The sequence below is a fragment of the Rattus norvegicus genome, chromosome 7 (assembly GCF_036323735.1).
Source record: "Rattus norvegicus strain BN/NHsdMcwi chromosome 7, GRCr8, whole genome shotgun sequence".
Classification (NCBI taxonomy): Eukaryota; Metazoa; Chordata; class Mammalia; order Rodentia; family Muridae; genus Rattus; species Rattus norvegicus.
Window position 1 is genome coordinate 135,551,758 of NC_086025.1, and position 23,620 is coordinate 135,575,377.

Here is a 23,620-nt window from a genome sequence, read left to right on the forward strand (position 1 = left end):
ATTTATTTATTTATTTATTTAATGTATGAGTACCAGAAGAAAGCATCAGATTACATTATTGATGGTTATGAGTCACCAATGTGGTTGCTGTGAATTAAACTCAGGCCCTCTGAAGTTCATGCAGATCTGAACTGCTGAGCCATCTCTCCAGTCCCCCCTAATCTATTCTTATGCCATAAAATCTAATCGGATGACTTTTTTGTTACGACTTCACAGATAAGTAGGAGATACAGAGGTCTCTCCTGAAATAGCTCTGCACAACTCAAGCTGTTTGCATTTATGTCTAACACAAAGATAGGTAAGTAATGAATGAATCAACCTATCAAAATAGCTGGTTACCCAGAAAGCTAAATTTATTCTTTTCTCATCTCATGATTCTTGAAAACAGATAAAACATAAAGAATTGGGGCGACACACCTAGAGTGCTCATCCAAGGGCACAACTGACCTGTGGCTGGGCAGGGGATGGGGCATCCGGGTGCTGGATGAGGATCTGGTTCTGCTCTGGACGGGCTGTCACCATGGTGCTTGCAGTGCCTACCACCATTCCACAACCTCCATTGATTGAAGAAACTTGGTGGGTCAATGTGGCTTTTAGTCTCTGTGTGGAAAGATTATATAGGGAGGCAAGAGTGAGGTTCTGCCAAGGATAGGAAGAATGGACTTACATTGATTGTATTACTGATCTTCCAGTTAAAATTCTTGCCCCAATTTTTTCTTAACAGAGGAACTAAAAGAAAATGACAGGGAGAGAAAAGTGCCCACCTGGATCCCTAAAATGCCTACTCTTGTTCCCTGGCTATTATCCTGGGCACAGCTGGGGACTGGGGCTTGTGGAAGCAATAGGTCCCACATGAAAGCTCTCTCCTGGAACCTGGCCATATGCTAGTTACACAGCTATTCACCACTTGGCCAGCTCCCCTGCCCACTCACCCCCTCCATCTGTTATCCTGGCACTGAAATGGCAAGTGTTCTATTCCCAACAATCTGTGCTGCTTCTTTCTGTGCCATGGCCTGTGCCAGGCTGTAAGGGTGGGGACAGGAGACTTAGAAATCAGCGTCTTTCCAACCCCATAGCAGAATATCTTTAGATATGCAAACCTCAGAAGGTTCCTTTGCTCAGTTCACTTGAAAAATCTAGACTGATACTACTTCTTTTAGAAGGCCAACATTTAGAAGTACTCCAGGTTAGGATGTACTCACCATTTTGGCTTCTGACGGCATAGGGTGGCCAGAGGGAGAAATAGAGCCACTATTGTTAACTGGTGGGCCAGGTATACCAGGAATGTTGGGCACCATGGAAACAGGTCTGGCCAGCTAAATCAAGAGAAGGACCAAAATCAGGAGACATAGTAGTATTGGTTTTCCCCAAATGAAGTGTTTTTTAGAGTGGCATGTCAGGGCCTGTTCTGTATAATCTGCTCACACAGGACATGCAGAGATAGCCTGGGAAATATCTTTCCTAAGGAGTGCCACAGAGTAAGGAACCTCCTTCTTCAATCCTTTTCTGTGGGAAAGACTGAGGGTGTGTCTTCAGGAAAGAGGTGAGCGGTGCAGGAGAAGCTATGGGCTGAGTGAAGTCAACCAGTCAGCAGGTTGGCAAAATAACCCCTTGACTAGAAGCCAACTGTCCAGATGAATCTTTGTCTAGTGCTTCACAGTGTTGCACTGGCAGAGGTTAGTGAAGAGTTTGGGCACACTGCCACACACAACTAATACAGTCCAGGCCCACATATCCCTGGGGGTCCTGTGGTTATGATCATTCAGGTGGAAGAGAGGAATCAGTGTGCTGGTAGATTTGGCTACCCCAACTATAAAGCTCACCGAAATAACAGAAGGCATCTGTACTGGAGGCCCTGGCAGCATTGGCATGGTCTGTCCATTAGCAAGATGCATGACGAGAGGGAGGGAGCCAGTAGGAGATCTGCAGGAGAAATGAAATGAAATATCACAATATTTTTTTATTTTTATTTATTTATTTATTTATTTATTTATTTATTTATTTATTTATTTACTTTTTGGTTCTTTTTTTTGGAGCTGGGGACCGAACCCAGGGCCTTGCGCTTCCTAGGCAAGCGCTCTACCACTGAGCTAAACAACCCCCACAATATTTTTTTAAAGATGTATTTATTTATTTTATATATATGAGTATATACAAAAACACTGTCTTCAGACACACCAAAGAGGACATCATATCCCATTACAGATGGCTGTGAGCCACTGTGTGGTTGCTGGGAATTGTACTTAGGACCTCTGTGACCTCTGTGACTGCTAAGCCATCTTTCCAGCCCCCAAATATCACAGCTTTGCCCCTTTGCCTTCTTTCTATAATCAGAGAATTTTTGACATCCTCTTGAACATGGAAAAGCAGATGGAGAAATGACAGTCTGTTTTCTAGGGATTAAACAGAAGTGCTTTAGAACACATCAGCCCTAGTCTACTTGCCTTAATCCTGTAGAGCCTTGGTGGCTTTCTGGTGCTGGGGTTTAAAAGGGCCTTTACTGGGAAAGTCCTCTACTGAGCTACATTTCTAGCTCCACAGTCTAGTAAAACCGTTATACCTTTCAAATTAATTGAATTCAATGGCTGTAAGCTAACTCTATTAGAAATTTGTGATGATTAAACATCTCTGGGGTTGGGGATTTAGCTCAGTGGTAGAGCACTTGCCTAGCAAGCGCAAGGCCCTGGATTCGGTCCTCAGCTCCGGAAAAAACAAACAAACAAACAAACAAACAAACATCTCCACCAGCAAATAAAATATTTTATTTTAGGAAATAATTCCAAGAACTCATTTTCTTGGGTATGTAAGAATAAATTCCTGGAGCCAGCTTCAGTATCAATCCCAGAACTCAGGAGGCAGAAGCAGAACAATGAGAATTTGAGGCCAGCCCTGGAGCCTTAGAAGGACCATGTCTCAAAACAACAACAAATCTGAGAACAACAACAACAAAAGTTTCCATTTTTATCAAATGATTTCAAAAGGTAGAAAAAGATTCAGAAGAACTGAATAAATAAGATGGTTTTCCTTATACTGCAGAAGGTCAGTTCAGTTAATGGTACCCACATGGGGCAGCAAGTCCAGCTCATAGGCATCTAACAATGCCCCTGGCTTCTAAGGACACCTGTACTTATGTGCAACACCCTCAGGAAGTCATACCTATACATAATTTTAAAATAAAATAAAAACGAATCTTTGAAAAAAAGGAAAATTGGGGTTTCGCTGTTTTCTCTATTCTCTGTACTTACCCTATTTGCCTGTTGGATGGTGGAGCCTGTGTGATGACAGAGGTTGGGGAAGGAAGAGTTGGATGAAGTGGATCATAACCTAAGTGCAGAGGCAGGGAGCCAGGACGTACGATGGTGGGTGTAGGGGTAGAGATCACAACAGGTTTTGTGGCAACTTCCTAGGGTGAGGAGACAGGAAACCACAGAATGTTTTAAGAACTGTGTATAGGGAAATACACAGTAACTTTATTGAAAGAGCATTACAAGTAATTGTGACCCAATTCCATCACAATCATCACCCACACCTCACCCAATCAGCAGGAATGATGATTTGAGAACATGTCAGAAATGATGGCTATACCAATGAGATGACAACTGGAAAATCATTTGAAATCTTTGGAGCTACACTATACCATATGACACTATAGTAGCATGTGAATTCTAGGGACTTCCTGTTCCTGATGAAGTGTCCTTTGACCTACAACTGAGAAAAAGGAAGGTATGCTGTGAGGGGACAATCCAGTGTTTTCAATAGACTTCATGAAACAAGGCTGACAGAACCTCAAACAGCTATCAGACTGAAATAAAACTCATGCTTCTCACTGTTAACTAACTAGGATCTCAGGCAGTTGGTGGCCACACAGGCCTTGAAAACATCTCTAGACACTCTCCAGAACTTAACTGTCTATAGAAAAGGGGAGGGAGGGAGATCGCTAATGATTATGAAAAAGGTAGCTTTGAGAACTTAAGTCAAATTTGAAGCCAAGAAAGATGGTGTTCTATCCTCCCCCTCCCTCTCTCTCCTCCTTTTGTGGTACTCAGGGTTGAGCCTAGTCTTACACAGGACAGGTAGGTTGTGATGATTTGAATAGGTCTGATCCTATAGATTCATGTGTTTCAAGCTTGGACATAGGGACCGGCACAATTAGGAGTTTGGGCATTATTGGTGTAGGTGTAGCTTTGTTGGAGGAAGTGCCACTGTGTAGGTGAGCTCTGAGGTCTCCTATGCCTAAGCTCTGCCTGTGGATCAAGATGTAGAACTCCCAAATAAATGTTTTTTTTGTAAGAGTTGCTGTGGTCATGGTGACTCTTCACAGCAACAGAGCCCTAACTCAGACACAGATCTTCTGTCACTGAGCTTCACCCTCAGCCCAGTCAGTACACATGTATCACACTCCACTTGAGAAATATGTGTTGTTGCTGGGATGGAATCCAGGTCACTGTGAATACTAGGCAAATGCTATCCCTGAGTTAACACCACCAGCCTCTCATAACTTACTATTCATGGTTTTGGTTGACTGATACTTGGAATGTTTTCATTCTTCCTTTTAATCTTAGTATGTATGTGATATGTATATGTTTGTATGCAAGTGTAGTCATGTATATACCACAGCACACATGTGGAGGTAAGAGGACAACCACTGGGTTTGGTCCTCCCTTCTACCATATTTTGAGAAAGGGGCTCTTGTTTTGCCACTGTGAACACCAAGTATGTAGCATGCAAGGGTATTTTTTTTTTAACCTATCTGTACCTGCTTCTTATAGTAGGAGCACTGTGCCTGGGTAGTGTTTGCCTAGGTTTTCTGGATTTGAGCCTGGGTTCACATGCTTATATGGCAAGAACTTTTACCCGCTAAACTTTCTTTCGAGCTCCCAAACACTTTTTTTTAATGAATAAAATTTCTATGAAAATTCTTACTCATTTCTGTTGGTACAAATACGGACTAATCTTTCTTCTATTTTAGAGTTGGAAGTGAGATTGATGGATGTCTGAATATGTGTAATTTATACACAATGCTTAAGTAGTTAAGATTCCTTTCAAACTATTTGTATGTACCCACAATCCCAGTACTTTGGAGACTAGGGCAGGAGGCTGAGTTCAAGTCCAGTCTGGGCTGCAGAGATGAGATGCTGTCAAGGAAGGAAGAAAGGAGGGACGGAAAGAAGGAAGGAAGGAAGGAAGGAAAGAAGGAAGGAAGGAGAGAAAAGAAATGAATGGGGAGGAGAAACAGTTATTCCTTTGAATCCAATCAATCCTTCTCACACCACTCATGATCAAAATTAACACTTGGGAAGACTCCTGGGAGAGAACTTTACCTTGTCTTTCAGTGGCGGGGAGCAGGGGCAGGAAGCAGGACTGTCGGGGGGTGATGAGTCCACCTCCACTGGCTCTTCCTCCTTGACTTTGATGTCTGGTGTAGAAGGCAGAGACATGTCTAGAGGCCCAGCAGCACTCTGTTAGGAAAAAAGAGTAAACAGAGTTTAGGTTCATGATGCTAGTGCTTAGATGAGGGCATGTGCTTCACGGAGTTAGGCCTTGGACAAAACACTGAACTGCAAGTGCCACAGAAATATGGACTCATGATTTAGATAGACTCTGGTCTAGTCACTGTATCTTCTTGGAGCTTCTATTCCCTAACTACAAAATGAAGGTAATATCAGCTACAAGCAAGTACTTATAGTGCCTAAAAACATAAAATAAATGTCACTTAAACCTATGCAAATATTACATATATAATTTTTTTCTCAGCAAAGTAAAAGGACTTCTGAATCAAGTACCAGTCAATTCCCAACCAGCTCTGTTGGCCACTGCAGAGCTGTGAACACTTCCTCTGCCAACCAGAATGCTCGGTTACCCAGTGAGCAAAAGCAATAGATGATTAACTAAGGATTAAAGTACTACAAACAAAATAAGAAAGATCTTTTCTGGGGAACTTGCCATGCTAGACGGTGATCACAGTCTGTTTAGTGCACACGGCTAGAAACTCCAGGGACAAGATTTGGGGATAACAAAGAAGGGGCGATCATCCCATCAATAAAAGAAATTAGAACTTGGTCTTAGAGGTAGTACTGAAGAAACTAGAAGTAAAGAACTTTCCTGGCAGAAGTGTAACTACCTGACCAACTAGAGCTGTAAATAGCTTTGCGGGGAATAGTAAACCATCTGAGACAGCAACCCTGACACCACACCATGACAAGAGGGTTGGCCTGGCAGCTCAATTTCATGTCAAAATGGATCCTTTGTTCTTTTCTTCCTATATTCTAGGCTCTTGATGAAAGGTGAGTTTCTTCCTACTACTTCTTTTGCTCTTCTCCCAACACCAGACATGGTCTCAACTATGTTGCTTAGGCTGGTCTTGAACTCATGATCTTTTTGCCTTCATGTCTCAAGTGCTAGGATGATAGATGTGCACCATCACTTGCTACCTTAATCTCTGGAAGCCTGAGCAGCAAACTAATTCAGTGTACTGCACTGTACTAAAGAGGTAGTAATGATCTGTTCCATCTCACAAGGGTAAGAAACATCAAAGAATCTTAATTTCTGTCTCAGTTTTTCTACAATGCTAATATGTCAGAGCCAATTTAGCTCTAAATTCTGAGATCTCTGAAGACAACACATTGATGGGAAGAGAGGTCTCTATGAAAAAAACAAATCCCCTTTAGAATCTCGCCTATAAAAGCTGTGGCTCAGGAAAGCTTCAGGTTCATTAAATACCCCTGGAGACAACAGTCCACTACATCTGTGCAGTGGTGGGAAGAAAAGACCACTACTGGACAGACAGACAGAAACATCAAAGAATCCCCCCTAAGGAAAGAATGGCCTGACCAACCATGAACTAGCTCCACAAGTGTCAAGTGAGCTAAAAGATTGGAAAGGTAAAGTTGCAAAAAGCAGGAAACTTCAAAAATTTTTTATTCTATATATTCACCTTACTTATTTTGTATATGTACATACATGTGATCAAACGTATGCTATGGAGTACATATGAAGGATGAAGGATAACTTTTGAAAGTCAGTTCTCTCCTTTGTTTCTTATTTTGAGATTTTTATTTTATGTAAGGATGTTTGCCTGCATGTGTGCATCACTTGTCTGCCTGGTGCCAAAGAGTTACCTGGAGGGTGTTAGATCCCCTGAAACTGGAGTTACAGGTGGTTGTAAGCTCCCCAATGGGACTAGGAATCAAATCAAGGGCATAAAAAGAGCAGCAAATGCTCTTACCTGGTGAGTTGACTCTTTAGCTCCAGTTATCCTTTCACTGTGTGGGCCTAAGATCAGACTTGGGGGGCTGGGGATTTAGCTCAGTGGTAAAGCGCTTACCTAGGAAGCGCAAGGCCCTGGGTTCGGTCCCCAGCTCCGAAAAAAAGAACCAAAAAAAAAAAAAAGATCAGACTTGGATTGTCAGTTTGGTGGCAAGTGTCTTTCGCTGCATCTTGCCTGCCCAGGAAAGCTACTTTTGTTGAATTTGCTTTACAGAATTTGCCATCCTGGCATGGTGGTGCATAACTGCACTTCCAGCACTTGGAAGGCTGACATATAAAAGAACTTGAGGATAGCTTAGGCTAGATACAGAGTTCCAGGCCAGCCTGGGCTACATAGCAAGTACCTCTCTCAAAACAGTAACAAAAAGAGGTTGTGGGTCATGGAGAAGACTTAGTGTATAAAAGGAACAAGCTTGATGACAAGAGGTCAGTTCCCCAAAACCCATACATAGAAGTGACTCCTGTCTGGACTTCCACATATAGGCCATGACATGTACATATGCATGCATATGAATTCCTGTACATGTGCATGTGCACACACACATATACACACATACATACACATACATATACATACACACACACCACATAGACACAAATACACACATGTACACATAGACACATACTCACACGCATGTACACACACAGACACATACTCACACACACATACATACACTCACAAACATGTACACACACTTGAAGACACAAACATAAAAAATAAAATAGGGGTTGGGGATTTAGCTCAGTGGTAGAGTGCTTGCCTAGCAAGTGCAAGGCCCTGGGTTCAGTCCCCAGCTCTGAAAAAAAGAAAAAAAAATATGTATGGTAAGCAAATTACCTCAAGTTTAAGACTAGCCTGAGTTATTCAGTGAGTTCGAGGCCAGTCAGGACTATATAGGAAGACTTATTTCATGAACAGAACATCAGTCCCAAAGAAACACAAACACATGCTACTGAGTTTCCTGATTTCAAAAGTGAGTTGGGGCTCGGAGGATGGGTCAGGAGTTAAAGGCTTTCCGTAAAAGTCAAAAGAACTGGGCTGGAGAGATGGCTCAGCGGTTAAGAGCACTGATTGCTCTTCCAGAGGTCCTGAGTTCAAATCCCAGCAACCACATGGTGGCTCACAACCATCTGTAATGAGATCCAATGCCCTCTTCCAAGGTGTCTGAACAGTGTATTCATATACATGAAATAAATAAATCTTAAAGGGGTTGGGGATTTAGCTCAGTGGTAGAGTGCTTGCCTAGCAAGCGCAAGGCCCTGGGTTCAGTCCCCAGCTCCGGAAAAAAAAAAAAAAAGTCAAAAGAACTGATTTTGACAGTCCAATACCCAAAGGCTAATCATGGCAGCAGGAATTGGTAATCCCAGCACAACTCTAGTGGGTAGAGATCGGAAGATCCTGGAGACTTGCTAGCCAACTACTCTAGCTCAAAATGCAAACACCAGGTTCAGTTTTAGATCCTGTATCAAAAAAATAAGATGAAGGTGCTGGAGAGATGGCTTAGCAGTTAACATTTGCTGCTCTTGTAAAAGACCTGAGTTTCATTCACATCAGGCAGCTAACAATTACCTCTAACTCTAGCTCCAGGGGATCTGATGCCATCTTCTGTGGGTATCTACACACACACACACACACACACACACACACACACACACACACACTCACACACACAGTCACACACACTCTAAAACTCAAAACAAAACATGGATGAGCGCTTGAGAAAGACATCCCAGTCAACCTCTAGTCTCTGTATGAACTCTGTATACACTTACATGGATGAATGCACCCATGCATACGTGACACATGCAGGGAGACAACATGAAAAAGAAGCTCATAGATAGCTATGAACTTTGAAGAAAATCCCACTGATACTTTATCTTACACTTTTACAATTTAAATTGGGGGTTGGGGATCTAGCTCAGTCCCTGGGTTCAGTCCCCAGCTCCGAAAAAAAAAAAAAAAAAAGAAAAAAAAATACAATTTAAATTGAATGGTAACAGTAATTCTAAATATGCTAATTTACCTGCTCTTGTGGAAATTTTCCACATGTATTGAATCCTCACTAACAACTGTGAGGAGAGCACATGTTAATATGTACATCCTGTTGTACAGACAACTGGAATCTTTTCTGAAGTATGACGCAACTGCAGACCTGACTTTAAGGATCTATTATTTTAAATATGTCTATGTGTGTCTTTGTGTGGATTTCTGTGTGTCTTTATGTGTGCACATGTCTGTGGGTATCTGTGGAGGGTAAAGGGACTGGATCTTCTAGAGCTGGAGTTACAGGTAAGCTGTCTAACATGGGTTCTTGGAACTGAAGTTGGCTTCTCTGGAAGAGTCATCTCTCTAGCCTCCACATCCTGACTTTAACAAGTGGCTAATTACCTTGAATTCTAACTCTAGAGTAAACTCATCTCCCCTCTCCCCTGAATACTTTGGAGAGGGTCTAGCTGTATAATCCAGACTGGCCTCTTGCTTCTGCCTCATAAGTGCTACAGGGGACACTACCACACCCAATTTGATCTTTCCATATTTTTTTCTCCTACAGTCACATTAGTCCACTGGGATCACTTTCTTTTGATTTTGCTTTTTCAAAATTAACATCCAGTCTTCCAAATGAAGAGATCCTCTGGGAATCTAGCACATACAAAAGTTAAAACAGGGGTTGGGGATTTAGCTCAGTGGTAGAGCGCTTGCATAGGAAGCGCAAGGCCCTAGGTTCGGTCCCCAGCTCCGAAAAAAAGAAAAAGGAAAAAAAAAAAAAAAGAAAAAGGAAAAAAAAAAGTTAAAACAAGTGTCACAGTATCTTAGGATGAGAAAGAACCTCAACATTTCAGTCTTTACGACGGCATCTTTACTAGTGCGTTCATGTACCTGAACATTGTGGTATCTTCTACACAGTTATTTTGCTTCAGTCTTTGGAACACAAAGAATAAAATTAATATTTTCTTCTTTTTTTCTTCACATGTGTACGTGTCTCAGTATGTGTATCTGTACCATGTGGGTATAGGAACCTGAGGAAGTTAGAAGAGGCTCTGGATCCCATGAAAGTGGAGTTACAGATGGTGGTAAGTTCTGGGAAATAAACTTGGGTCCTCTGAGAGTATAGCAAGTGCTTTTAATCACTGAGCCATTTCTCCAGCTCTCTAAACTTAACACATTTGTTTTAAGACTGTCTCATGTAGCCCAGGCTAGCCCTGAATTTGGTATATAGCCAAAGATGACTTTCAAGTTCTGATACCCTTGCCTTTACTCCTGCATGCTGGGATTGCAGGCAGGGCTGATCCCCCTACTCTCTAGAAAGGATTTCACTGTGTAGCTCTGGCTGTCTTGGAACTTACTCTGTAGACTAGGCTGGCCTTAAAAATCAAAGAAATCAGTCTGCCCCTGCCTCCTGAGTGCTGGGATTAAAGACCTGAATTCAGGCTGGGCTGCTTGAAACAGAGTCTTACCATGTAGCTTGGAACTTGGTATGTAACCAAACAAGATATTCCTGCCTCAGCTTGCTGAGTTTGAGATTACAACTATGCACAACCATGTCTGGCATATAATCCCTCTTTTATATAAAAACCCTTGACACATTTCAAGGGTGCACTTTTATTCATATTAAATCTTTATTCTAAAAAAAAAAAAATTCTCAATTTCTTGAAATATTCCCAAAGTGACATAATTTCTTTCATCATCCAGGTTGATCTCCTTTGTAAGGTAGTAAGAATAACCTTATTTTACCTCAAGACTGAGTCACAAACATGGGGTGATCATCCTGCCTCAGCCTCTTAAGTGTGGCAAACACAGATGTGTACCATCACGCTTACTTAGCTAAACAATTTGGGTGCACATCCCTTTGGGGAAATTGGAATAACCCTTTCACAGGGGTAGCATATCAGATATTCTGCACATCAGGTATTTATATTACGGTTCACTATAGTAGTAAAATTATAGTTATACATTAGCAACAGAAATAATTTTATGGTTGAGAGTTCTACAACATGAGAAGCTGTATTAGGGGTCACACCATTGGGAAGGCTGGGAACGTTTCCCTAGGTGTAATCAAGCAGCACTAGGAAGTTACTTGAATGCAAAAACCACACACATTGAAACAAAAAAGAGAGGAAATTGAACACATCTGTTGGATGGATGACTGAATAAAAATAACCCAAAGGAGTCTAGAATCTCAGCACTTAGGAAGCAGAGGCAGGTAGATATCTATGAATTTGAGGCTAGACAGGGCTACATAGCAGTGAGACCCTTTTTCAAAAAAGTAATGAATAAATAAATAAAAATTAAGTAAATAAATAAAAAATTGTCTAAGCAGTCAGTTTATAAACAGTGGGATTTGTTCTTTTGTTTTTTTTTGGGGGGGGTGGTGGTGGCGGCTCAGGCCCTTTGTCTGCTAGCACCTACCACTAAGTTGTATCTCTAGCACCCCTCAGGATATCGGGAAAAAGAGTTACCCACTAAAATCTGAACGTTTCATACTTTTGTTTGGTTGTTTGAATCAGTGTCTCACTCTGTAGCTCAACTTACCTGGAATTTACTATTTAGCTCAGTCTGACCTTGAATCTACTGTAATCCTCTGCCTCAATGTTCCAATTCATATTCTTCATTTTTTTTATTATTATTTATATGTACAACATGTGTATATTGGTGCCGGAGGAGGCCAGAGTGTGTATCAGTTTCTGGAATGTTGTGAGCTGTGAGCATGGGTATTGGGAACTGAAGTTGGGCCCTCTCTAGGAGCAACAAGCACTTTCAACCACTGAGTCATCTCTCTTTAGTCCTCCAAGTCATATTCTTTTAATAACTTCAACATATTCACAAGGGAAACAACAGATTATTGCTAAGGGAATGGCCAAAAAAGTACCCAATGACCTGAGTAAAGACCCCCAGTACCCATCTAAAAGCAGAGCACGTATGTGTGTCTCCAGTGGTCTGGTGAGGTCAGAGACCCTCAGGTCCCTGGAGCTCATTAGCCAGCAAGCCTAACTGAATGGATGAGCTCTAGGTTTGGTGAGGGACCCTGCCTCAAAATATAAGGTGAAGAGAGATAAGAAAGACAATCAGTTTACATCTCTGGTCTCCATACATGTACACAGACACAGGCACATACATATACTACTATATACCACACCTACAGAGAAACTGATTAAAACATATTAACTAATGACTTACTGGAGGGTAGGAACATTCGTGTTCTGGTAAGAATAGACCTTTGACCTTTGCTGGTCCATCAGCTAGATCTCTACCTAATGGTAGGAGGTAAGATGTAGCACATGCTTGTCATCCCAGGCCTCAGTATGATGAAGCAAGGGCATCATTATGGGCTTGAGGTCAGCCTGGGCAACATAGTGACACAAGGCTATTCCAGTTAAATGGTGAGACCTGTCTCTCTATTGCCCCTAAAAGACCTGGAGCAGTGACTAGGATTACTGACATGGTTAGAACTCTTCCAAGGCACAACGACACCCTAAGTCTTTTCAGTCACACTTGCCTTTTTTTCATCATCATCAGAAGCTTTCTTAAATTCATGTTCAAAGGAACTAGCTAATTCATTGAAGAGCCCCACCTCCTCACAGTTCTTCAGGAATCTTGTTGGAGTAGGTGTTTGATCTGTAGACATAAAAAGAAAAAGAAAATATATTTAGTTTTAATATAAGATTAAAACTTGAGAGTGCACAGGGACTGTATTTTTATTCTATTTGGAGACAGTGAATTTGTGTTAGGGCAAAGGGCTCTTTTGAGTTTTAGTGGATGGATTGTGGTTCTCAGCTACCAGAGGGTACCTGTGTTGTACTTCCTCAAGGCCAGCAGGGGGAAGACAGGACAATGTTTTGTGTGACTAGCCAGGTACCCACTGTCTCTCAGTGCTGGATTTACACCTCTCACCCCAATGAAAACACAACCCCATAAAACAAACCATTCATCAAAGTAAAGATTCATGAAACCTCTAGATTTGAAAACTGAAGTTGAGCAATGTTTCCCTTCTAATAATATACCGTGCTAGGTCTACAGTGAGTAGACAAAAACAGATGGGTGTTAAAATCTGACAGAGCACAAACTGAGGATCAGACTGCTGAGCTGGCACACTAAAGCCATCTAATAAGGAACGGCAGCTGTGTGTCACTGAGCTGAAGGTTTGTTCCTTTCTGAAGTCATTCTAGAGGGAACCAGAGACAGACAAGGGAACAAGACAGTGGAATCGGGGTTAGAAAAGGAGATTACAAACAACAGCGCTTATTTCACAGAGACATGGGCCCAGGGCAAAATCCAGAAACCAGGCTATTTGGTTTAGATTTGCTGGTCAAAATATCCATCCCCACAGGGGCTGTGCAATTTTTTTTCCTCAACACACCGCTTCTGTTTTTTCTTTCCTTTCTTTGGAGAAGAGGCCAGGTTATCCTGGAATTTACCATCTTCTTGCTGCTCCCTCTCAAGTGCTGGGATTACAGCAACGTGCCACAAAGACCGCCACAAAGACAGGCTTCTTTGTTCTTAAGGAGGTGAGACCTCTTCATAAACTATGGGAACTTTTGAAGTGACTTGAACTTCAGATCGTAGTTTCTCTCTCCCTGCTGCTTTTCTAAAGATGGACCTTGTTCCTTTGGCCTAATTCTATTTTAATGGTGTCTTTGATGCACTTATCACCTCACGGATTCATCTATCCCACACAGCTAGGCTGACGAACAGTTGCAGAATAACGTTTCAATTACACTTTAAGGAAAGATCTAGGGGTTGAAACTGTTCCTTTCAGCATGATTAACTGGAAATAGTCCAGTGGGATTTTCCATGGAAACAGTGTTTTTAGACTTAAAACCTCTTCTGAATTAGACTGTTCAGAAAAGTTACTGGACACTCTGGGTGGCTAAAGATAAAGCTATGTCCCACCTTAGAATGAGGAGAGGTGGTGTCATCCTCAGGAAGAGGAATACATAAATTCAAGTGGAAGGAAGGAGTACTGATGTCAGAAGAACTTGGGACTTCTGGTTTGAGTCATATACACTTCTCCTACACCCTGCTGCCCATGTGCATTTCTTGGTTTAATTTAAAAATCTCCCGTATATTAAACCTGATTTCTCATTTTCAAGGTGGCCTCTAACTTTCAACTACTTCTGGTTACTGAACAAACAATCTGAAAATATATAAACAAGCCTAATTGTTTCTGATGGTTCCTAAGTGTTTACTGAATAATTCTGTATGCTTTGGTGTTATATCCATAAACTTAGATGCATTATTTGGAGTATTATTAAGGGTATAGACCAAATACAGGACATGAGTCTTTCTATAGACAAGAGAATGCTTTTTAGTTAAGTAAGGAAAACTAATATATGTAGATAGCACCACAATGTGCAAAAATTAAGTGCTATTTAAGATGCAGAATAAGATTATTATAAACTTAAGATAAATATACATTAATTACTAGGGTTGTTAGGAAGGCCTTCAAGCGGGACTTGAGCTAGGCCTTGGAAAACAGTTTTGGACTGTAGAGAGAGGCTTTAAGAGCTAAGAGAAATAATGCTGGTAAAAACATAGAGAAAGGCCATCATACATGGATTAGGAGATAACAACATGTCTAGGTGAAAGATTGTCATTTTCTGTACATAACTTTCATATAAAATTGGATAAGTTCTATGGGATAGATTATAGAAAGTCTGAAAAGTTAGGTTAATCTAAAGAGAAAGCATAGTGAGAGACTGTGACCTTAAGAACAGAATGTAAAAACCAGCTTTTAAAAAAGCACACAAGATGATGTAGAATGAGACCATTAAGGAGGGCAGTGAGGCAACACTGGAGGAAGACAAGCATAGTGGGAATGGGGGGAGGAAGAAGAAGAGTGCTATGGTCTGCATGCTGCTCAGATATCCATGAGTTAATGTTGAGTCCCAAGTCCTTGGTGAAATGGGACCTGTAACAGCTGGAACCCAATGGGAAGTTTTAAGTCATTAGAGGCATTTCCTTGAGGGGAAGGAACTATGGGCCTTTCTTTTGCACACTCCCCACTGTAAGGTGCTGCTTCACTGAAGGCCCCAAAGTAACAGGGCCAACTGACTACTTGCTACATAGCTGCAGATGGTCTTAAATCCAGCTTTTCTTATCGCTACCTCTCTCTCTCTCTCTCTCTCTCTCTCTCTCTTTTCTTTCTTTGGAGCTGGGGACCGAACTCAGGGCCTTGCGCTTGCTAGGCGAGCGCTCTACCACTGAGCTAAATCCCCAACCCCTCTTATCTCTACTTCTCAAGTGCTAAGATTATAGGTAGGCACTACCACACACTGCCCAAACCTTTTTTATTTACTAGTTGATTTTTCTCAAGTATTTGTTCAGTGATAGATGCTGGCTGATGCATGGATGGACTAGGACAGAGAGAAATGGGAGAAAAAAATAAAACAAGACAGAATTCTGGTACCAGTGAATAACAGAGAGGAGGAGACATGTTCAGTCACTAAATGAAGATCTGAACTACAGTCAAATGAAGATGTTCAATAGGGGTTGGAATACATATGGCAAATCTATACTGTGTCTTAATAGGAGTTAGACTCACCAGCCTGTACAGGAGAGTAAAACCGAAGGTACTGGTTTCCAGAACTGAATAAAGTGTAAAGAACATTTTCTCTGACACACTTCTAATCCCAGCTTCAAGGAAGTAAATAAAAACAATCTCAATTCAAGGTGAGCTTGGCTACAGCAAGATCCAGTCTCAAAAAGAGGTAGATAGTTGTCTGGATGACTCAGTAGTTAAGACTACATAACGCCCTTCAGGAGGACCACAACAGGCAGCCCATTGGTTCCCTGCACCCACAGCAAGCAGCAGCCACAGCAAGCAGCAGCCACAGCAAGCAGCAGCCACAGCAAGCAGCAGCCACAGCAAGCAGCAGCCACAGCAAGCAGCAGCCACAGCAAGCAGCGTGTAATCAACTGTAACTCCTGCTCCAGAATTCTGACTCCCTCTCTGGCCTCCATAGGCATCCACACTCTCATGCTCTCTCCTCTCTCATAATATAAAATAAATATAGCATGGTAGGGTGGTGTAAGTCTTTAGTTCCAGCACTCAGAAGGCAGAGGCAGGTGGATCTCTGTGAGTTTCAGGCTGGCCTGGTCTATAAATTGAGTTCCAGGCCATCCGGAGCTACTCAGTGAAACCCTGTCTTAAAAAAAAAAATTGATATTTTCCCTGTTCATATCCTTTTCCAGGGATTGCAAATCATAAGTCTGTAAGCTCCTAAGAAAAGGAACTGGCCCACACAGTAGATCAGTAGATATTTAGTACACACTGAATCAATAAGGAGCAGGAAATGTCAAAGAACAAGTCTTTTTCATCATACGTATTAACAAGGAGAGGAGGCTCCGTCTCCTTTTCTATGTTTAAGGTAACATGTTTGCAAGTAGTAACTAATTAAAATTAACTAGTTTATTAATTTATATAATAACCATCAGGTAAGTACACTACTGATTAAATATTAAGCTAAATCTGCTTGCCATAGGTTAAATTAGAAGCTCTTACAGCATCAAAAGAAAAAGTCCACCATGCCTTGCACATCTACCTAGACGCAAACTGTACCACAGAACTCCTACTGCAGGGCTTGGAAGTGAGTGCTAAGAATGCTCCCCTGAGTACAGGGTAGACAGTATCTGCAACTGGTAAGGGCTTCCAGGTCACACAGACTAGCTCAGGAAAGTCCCAGTGACTGAAGTCTTCTTATTTGTGTTTTGGAAATGTGCCCATACCAGTGTCTAGGTTCACAAGGGAAGTTGACTTCTGAACTGATAGTCTGCCTGCTACAGGAAAGCTAACACCCAGTGGGAGAAAAGCAGCCAGGCTAAAGCAGCTTTTTTTCTTTTTTTGGCCATCTTTTGTTCACTTTCTCCACTGTGGATAAGGAGAAATGTCAATGGTGTCTTTTGTCTGTAGCTTTTCCAGAATCTTAATAGGTGAGGAGACAACAGACTGACCAAAGTGAAGACAGAATCTCAAAACACCATCCTCACAAGCCACAGAACACAAGCATACTATTAAAAATTAAATGGAGGTGCAGAAGGATGGAGGGAACTGTTACTACTACTTCTTGATTAAATACAGATCACAAAGAGGTCTTGATGGAGAAGGGTGGTGCAGCTCCCAGGACATCTGGGCCCTGGAGTTAATCTTAACTGTTGGGGATAGCAAAGTGTGTGACGGGGGCAGCAGATACCTGCAATGATGACAGAGTCCGTCCGGGCCGGGCCGAACTTCAGGGTCATCTCATGCTTATGTTTATGAACTGCCAGGTGGTCCTCATTTGTAAATCTCTGAAATGAAACAGAAATGGAGATGTGAAAAAAGGCAGGGAGGGGGTGCTTTTCCATTCAGGGCTCTTTAAAATGGCTGACCAAACAGAAACATGTTACAAGGACACTGGTCCCTGGAAAGAGGCACTGGCACTGAAGACAGGGAAAAGCAGAGGAAAGATGATCACATCCCCACTGCTTTGTACCTCCAGGCATCAGCAGGAGGACAGCCTGTTGCTGAGGTGGGGTCTAGGCATGGAAAAGCATTAAGGTAAACTTGTAGTTAACAAGGGTGAAACAGTTTCTAATAATAATAAAGAGAGAAGGGAAAGCTGGGCACTCAGTGGTCATCACAAAACCAGGAAATTTCAGAGCGAAGCTCTCTGTGGCAGGGCTGAATTGGAGTATTTTATGAGGGGACTAACAGAGAGATAAATTATGCAGGATTAGGAGAACCATTTAACTTCCTGGCCCCCACAGTGCTGCAGCAGACGCCTTTGCGGCTATTTGGCTCACAGTTTTAATGAGCCAGGACGGAACTGTAGATGACAGAGGCCCAATGGCCAGCAATAATAGCATACAGCAGCCCTACTAGCCAAATGCTGTCTTCCTTCATCAGGCAGTCTGCCTGGGCTCCTGCAGCCATAAAGGGCCAGTACAATGATACTGGCTATATAACGACAAAATAAAAGTGCAAGCAAAAAAGTAAAAAAATGAGGGTAGATTATGAGAGAAGGAAATACAGAGATTTCCACAGAGATTTGAGTGAAAGAAAAATGGTGAGGTGAGGCAGTCTCGCCCAGTTTATACTAAGGCAGGTTCCTGGACAATACTTTATGCTGCTACTCTTTAAAAGGAGGAGGATAAAGGAACAAGTAATTCAAAGTCCCTTTGAGGTCAATGACCCCATTCTTTCATTAGAACATCCCTGTCACAGAAACGACTTTGATGCTGCAGGTTTCCACAGCCCCTTAACAGAAAGTTTCTGAAACATGGTTCTAGATGTCTTGTTTCTAAAAATAGTGACTGCTTAGTCTCTTGTTTTTACTTCTTCATTAGATACATAACTTAACACCAAACACCACACCTGTAGCTCTTTTTCTAAGGGGCTTACAAAACAAATACACAGAAGTTGGTCCCTATCCTAGCTCCCAGATGATCAGGTGACAGCATCAAACTGGTCTTGTCTCCTATATTTTACCCAATTTTTAAAACTTTTAAAATTTTTATTTTATGTGTATGGTGTTTTATTTGCATGTAGATCTATGTACCACGTGAATGGCTGATACCTATAGAAGTCAGAAGAGGATATCAAGAATGTTGGATCCTCTAGTATTGCAGTTACAGACAGTTATGAGCTGCCATTGGGGTGCTGGGAATTGAACCTAGGTCCTCTGGAAAAAATAGCCAGTGCTCTTAACCGCTGAGCCTGCCTCTTTAACCAACTTATAACTGAAGTCAGCATTAACAACTAAGATCCTTCCAGGGAAGCCTACAGGCCTGAAGGACATGGTTCAAGTAAAATAGATCCAGGACAAATTGGACATAAAGGTTTCCTAAAGAAAGTTTGGGGCTGGAGAGATGGCTCAGCGGGTAAAAGCACTGACTGCTCTTCCAGAGGTCCTGAGTTCAATTCCCAGCAACCACATGGTGGCTCACAACCATCTGTAGTGGGATCTGACGCCCTCTTCTGGTGTGTGTGAAGACAGTGACAGTGTACTCATTCTCTCTCTCTCTCCTCTCTCTCTCTATATTATATGCATATACATATATACATACATATATATATATATGAAAGTTTGTGCACCAGCTTTTTCAATTATAGATTTGCTCCTAAAGGATGGTAGGAGAGGAGAGAAATAGTCTATTTACTGGGTTAAACCTGTTTCAGCCTGTATTTGGAAAAGGAAATCAGTTGAACCAAGTTGGCAATAAAGAAAAACAACATTCTTTTATGGTGGATATAAAGAGTAACAGATTAAATAGGCTTATAGATCCTAGTAATGTTATACTATAATAATCATTTTAAAGTATTTTATAGGCTGGGTGTGGTGGCAAACACCTTTCACCACAGTACTCAGGAGACAACAGAGGCACACATATCTCAGTGAGTTGGAGGCCAGCCTGGGCTACATGCAAGTTCCAGGCCAGCCACGAACACATAGTGAAGCCCTGTCTTTAAAAAAAAAAAGAAAGAAAGAATTTTTAGAGGCATTTAAGGAAATTTCATGTAGGTTGCTTGAAAAAAACAAAACAAAACACTGCACATGTTCTAGAACCTGGAGGAGTAACTTTGAACTAAGGCCTCTTCCATTATCAGAAACCTAGTGTGGCTCTTGTTCTCTCTTGCTCTTACCCTCTTACCCCTTTGTCCTTCTCTCCCCATTCCCATCGTCCCTTTTTCTCCACATACTCTTGGCCGACCTCTACTCTTCTATTTCTATACCCCCCCCTCTGCCCCTACTACCTTCTTAACAGTCTTCCCCATGCCCTGAATAAACTCGATTGTATTCTAAAAAAAAAAAAAAAAAGAAACCTAGTGTGTTCAAAAATAGGCTGAAAAGGCAGGTATGGTTGCATGTGCTTTTTGGTTCTAGCACTAGGATGCTGAGGCAGGCAGATCTTTGTGAGTTGTAGGTCAACATTTCATTAGGACACTTAAAATTAATGTGTGAATCACTTCTGTGGTTGGCCTCATCTTTCTTTCTTTTAAAAAAATATATTTTGTTTTTTTTTTGAGACAGGGTTTCTCTTGAAGCCCTGGCTGTCCTGGAACTCACTCTGTAGACTAGGCTGGCCTTGAACTCAGAGATCCACCTGCCTCTGCCTCCCAAGTGCTGGGACTAAAGGTGTGCACTACTACCCCTTGGCTTAAAAATATTTATTTGAAATTATTATTTTTAAATAAGTGTAGGTGTGCCTACCTGTATGTGGGTATGTGAATGTGAGGGAAGGAGCCGGAGGAAGCCAGAGGCTTTGGATCCTCCCTGAGGGGGGGTTACAGGTGACTGTGAGCTGGCTGCCCAGCAAGAGCAGCGTACGCTCTTCCTCTTCACTTTGGAGTCAGTATCAGTCCACTGGCTTTGTCTGCTTGTTTGTTTGTTTTGTTGCTATGTAGAGCTGTGACTTAGATAACATGCACAAATACACTATGGCGTGATGGCATGCTGCTGTAGTCTCAGCTAGTAGGGAGGCTATAGTAGGAGGACTGCATGAGACCAAGGTTTAATACAGGTCCAGCCAGCACAGTGAAAATCTTTGCACGCACATCATCTTGGGTTCAATCCCCAGCATTTGCAAAAACAAACCACCCATGGAAAATTTAATCAATGCCAATCTTAACTCTCCCTTTTAGATCCTCTTTCTCTAGATGCAGCTCATATGTGACAGTGCTTCTCTGCTGGCAGCACTGCTAGCACTTCTGCTTCTAGGTTTCCTAGAAAAAAAAAACTTCATGATGTTTGGAGACATTTTGCTGTTGAAACTTGTGGGTTGCAATTTGCTCTAGAGAGTAGAGGCCTGGGATGTTGATAACTCTGTGTACTGTACAGGACAGCAAGCCAAAGGAGCACCTAGTTTCAAATGTCCCTGTTATATTCTAGGGCTGAAAAGTTGTCTCAGTGGTTAAGAGTATTTGTTCTTGCAAAGACCTGGGTTTGATTCCCAAGCACCCACAAGAAGGCTCACCACCTCCTCAGGTACCAGGCATGCATGCATGTCATACATAGGCATACATGAGGAAAAACTCTCAGACACACAAAAGAATAAAATAAATAAATAAAAGAAATTCTATTACAGAGCAATAAAGAAATAAAGGAAGAAGAAAAAAAAAGGCTAATTTTTAGTCTGTTTGGCCAAACTGCCAACGTATGGGTTTGGACATGAAACTTGGAAAGAAACACTACATGTTAAAGCATCCTAAGTTAGTTTTGTAAACTGCAAACTAGGTTAGGGAGACTGGGAAGACAGAGATAGAATTAGGAAATTAGAAAACAGATCAATTGGTAATTAGAAAAACAGATTCTCGGGGCTGGGGATTTAGCTCAGTGGTAGAGCGCTTACCTAGGAAGCGCAAGGCCCTGGGTTCGGTCCCCAGCTCCGAAAAAAAAAAGAACCAAAAAAAAAAAAAAAAAGAAAAACAGATTCTCATTCATGGCCTTGTAACAGAGATAACACAGAAGTTTTGAAAACAATTTTGGCTGCTTTCAATTTTTTTCCCTCATCTGATGGAATTAAAAAAAAAAACAGCAAAAGGGAAGTTTTTTTTTTTTCTTGTTAGTTTAAGAAATATTGGGGAATGAAGAGATGGTCCGTGTTTAAGGGCAGAGAAACCCTGTGTGGTCCTGGCTGTCCTGGATCTTGCTCTGTAGACCAGGCAGGCCTCAAATTCAAGAGATCAACCTGCTTCTGCCTCCAGACTGCTGGAATTAAAGGTGTGTGCCACCCACAGTCAGGCTAAATTTATTTGTTTTTGTTGTCTTGTTTGTAGCTCTGGCTGGAACTTGCTGTGCAGACCAGAACAACTTTGAACTTGCAATGATGCTCCTGCCTCTATCTCCTGAATGATAGGATTATAAATGTACATCAATATGCCTGGTCCAATTTTAATTCTTTTTTAACTTAGGAGTAACATATTAGAAATGCACAAGCCAACTAAGTCCTGAATGAATGTGTATTACTGACATGAACACAGCCATGTTGAGGACCCATACTCCAGACTCATGGAAATGGCCAGGCCTTCTCCTGGTCCTGTAGAAATGTTGACATTGTATGCATAAAGTATCAACTACAGCTTTCTCCTAGAGGATGACTACAATCTGAGACTGGTGATCAACTAGCACACCTCCTCCTTCTCTTCATAGTGCTACGCATAACAAACTTGCTGAGTTTGCAGGTTGCTGCTGGTGTGGCTCCATCAGAGCACACAGCCCAGCTCTTCTCTTCCATTCCTCATTGCTTCAGTCAGGCCAATTCAACGTCATGTTGGTCATGGCAGTTTTAAAAATTATTATAGTGAGGGAACATGTGTACCACAGTGTGTGAGGACCAACTTTACCAAGTTGTTTTCTCTCCTTCCACAAATTCTTGCCAGACTTTTGCAGTAAGAGTCTGAGCCATCTCTCAGGTCTGTAAAGGCATACATTCCACTGTTATCTCAACAATACTCATATTATTGAGTTGTACAGTGTTGTCTCAGTGAAACTGTATGTAAGCGAGCACCTGAGTAAACACCACAAGAGCAAGACATGGAAACTCCCTTACACATTTCTTTCCTTCTGAGACAGGGTCTCACTGTGCAGCCCAGGCTCTCCTAGAACTCTCTGTGTAGACCAGGCTGGCCTCAAACTCTCAGAGATGCCCTGTCTTATCCTCCCCAGGACTGGGATCAAAGGCATGTACTTTTATGCTTGGCTGTCTTACATTTTCAAGTGAAATAATTAAACAAGATAGTATAGTACTTGTGTGAAGCACATATTCAGGTAGTCCCCCTTCCCTTTTTACATCAAGAAAAAAAGGTATACTAACTTATTTGCAAAATAATTCTAAGTAAGTCACTGTTTACAATTTGTTTCCTAGTTCAATTTGGGGTTCGGTCCCCAGCTCCAAAAAAAAGAAAGAAAAAAAAAGAATTTATTATTATTAAGTGGTAGGCACCATGATATGCCAGATTTGTAGAGGTCAGAGGACAACTGTGTGGAGTCAGTTTTCTTCTTCTACCTTTAAATGGGTTCCAGGGTCCAACACAGATCATTAGGCACGAAAAGGAAACACTTATCTGATGAACCATACTGACAGCCACTTTTGAACTCCCCCTGTAATACAGATTAAAACTAGTAATCCTCCTGCCTCAGCCTCTTGAATAGATGGGGTTATAGTCTTTGAGACCAGGCTTGACCTGCCTTCTTTTAGAAGAGTAGACTGAGGTAAGAAGACATTCACAGCTCTTTAGGAAATGATCCCTGAATACATGAACCATCAAGGGATAGTGCAGAGAGTTGAGTTTATATTTATAACTATCTGAAAAGTCACTGCTAAAACCAAGCTACCTGTTTCTCTGAAGTGTCTGGGTTTGGTGGGACTACACAGACA

At 41.7% G+C, this 23,620-nt stretch overlaps 1 protein-coding gene across 5 annotated transcripts in view; it reads right to left on the reverse strand.

Annotated features, from left to right (window-relative positions):
- The window catches only part of Atf7 (activating transcription factor 7), a 111,838-nt gene that overhangs the window by 14,407 nt on the left and 73,811 nt on the right, over positions 1 to 23,620 (reverse strand). For 3 of the 5 annotated variants that reach the window (XM_063263681.1, XM_006242396.5, XM_008765747.4), the window contains exons 3-9: positions 17,455 to 17,551; positions 12,762 to 12,880; positions 5,322 to 5,459; positions 3,246 to 3,403; positions 1,824 to 1,923; positions 1,203 to 1,316; positions 448 to 600 (exon numbers count right to left, since the gene is read on the reverse strand). In XM_063263681.1, coding sequence (XP_063119751.1) covers positions 448 to 600; positions 1,203 to 1,316; positions 1,824 to 1,923; positions 3,246 to 3,403; positions 5,322 to 5,459; positions 12,762 to 12,880; positions 17,455 to 17,551 — 879 coding nt within the window. Of the gene's footprint in view, positions 1 to 447; positions 601 to 1,202; positions 1,317 to 1,823; positions 1,924 to 3,245; positions 3,404 to 5,321; positions 5,460 to 12,755; positions 12,881 to 17,454; positions 17,552 to 23,620 lie in introns of all 5 variants that reach the window. The other 2 variants (NM_001108115.1, XM_063263683.1) reach the window with 2 other exon arrangements.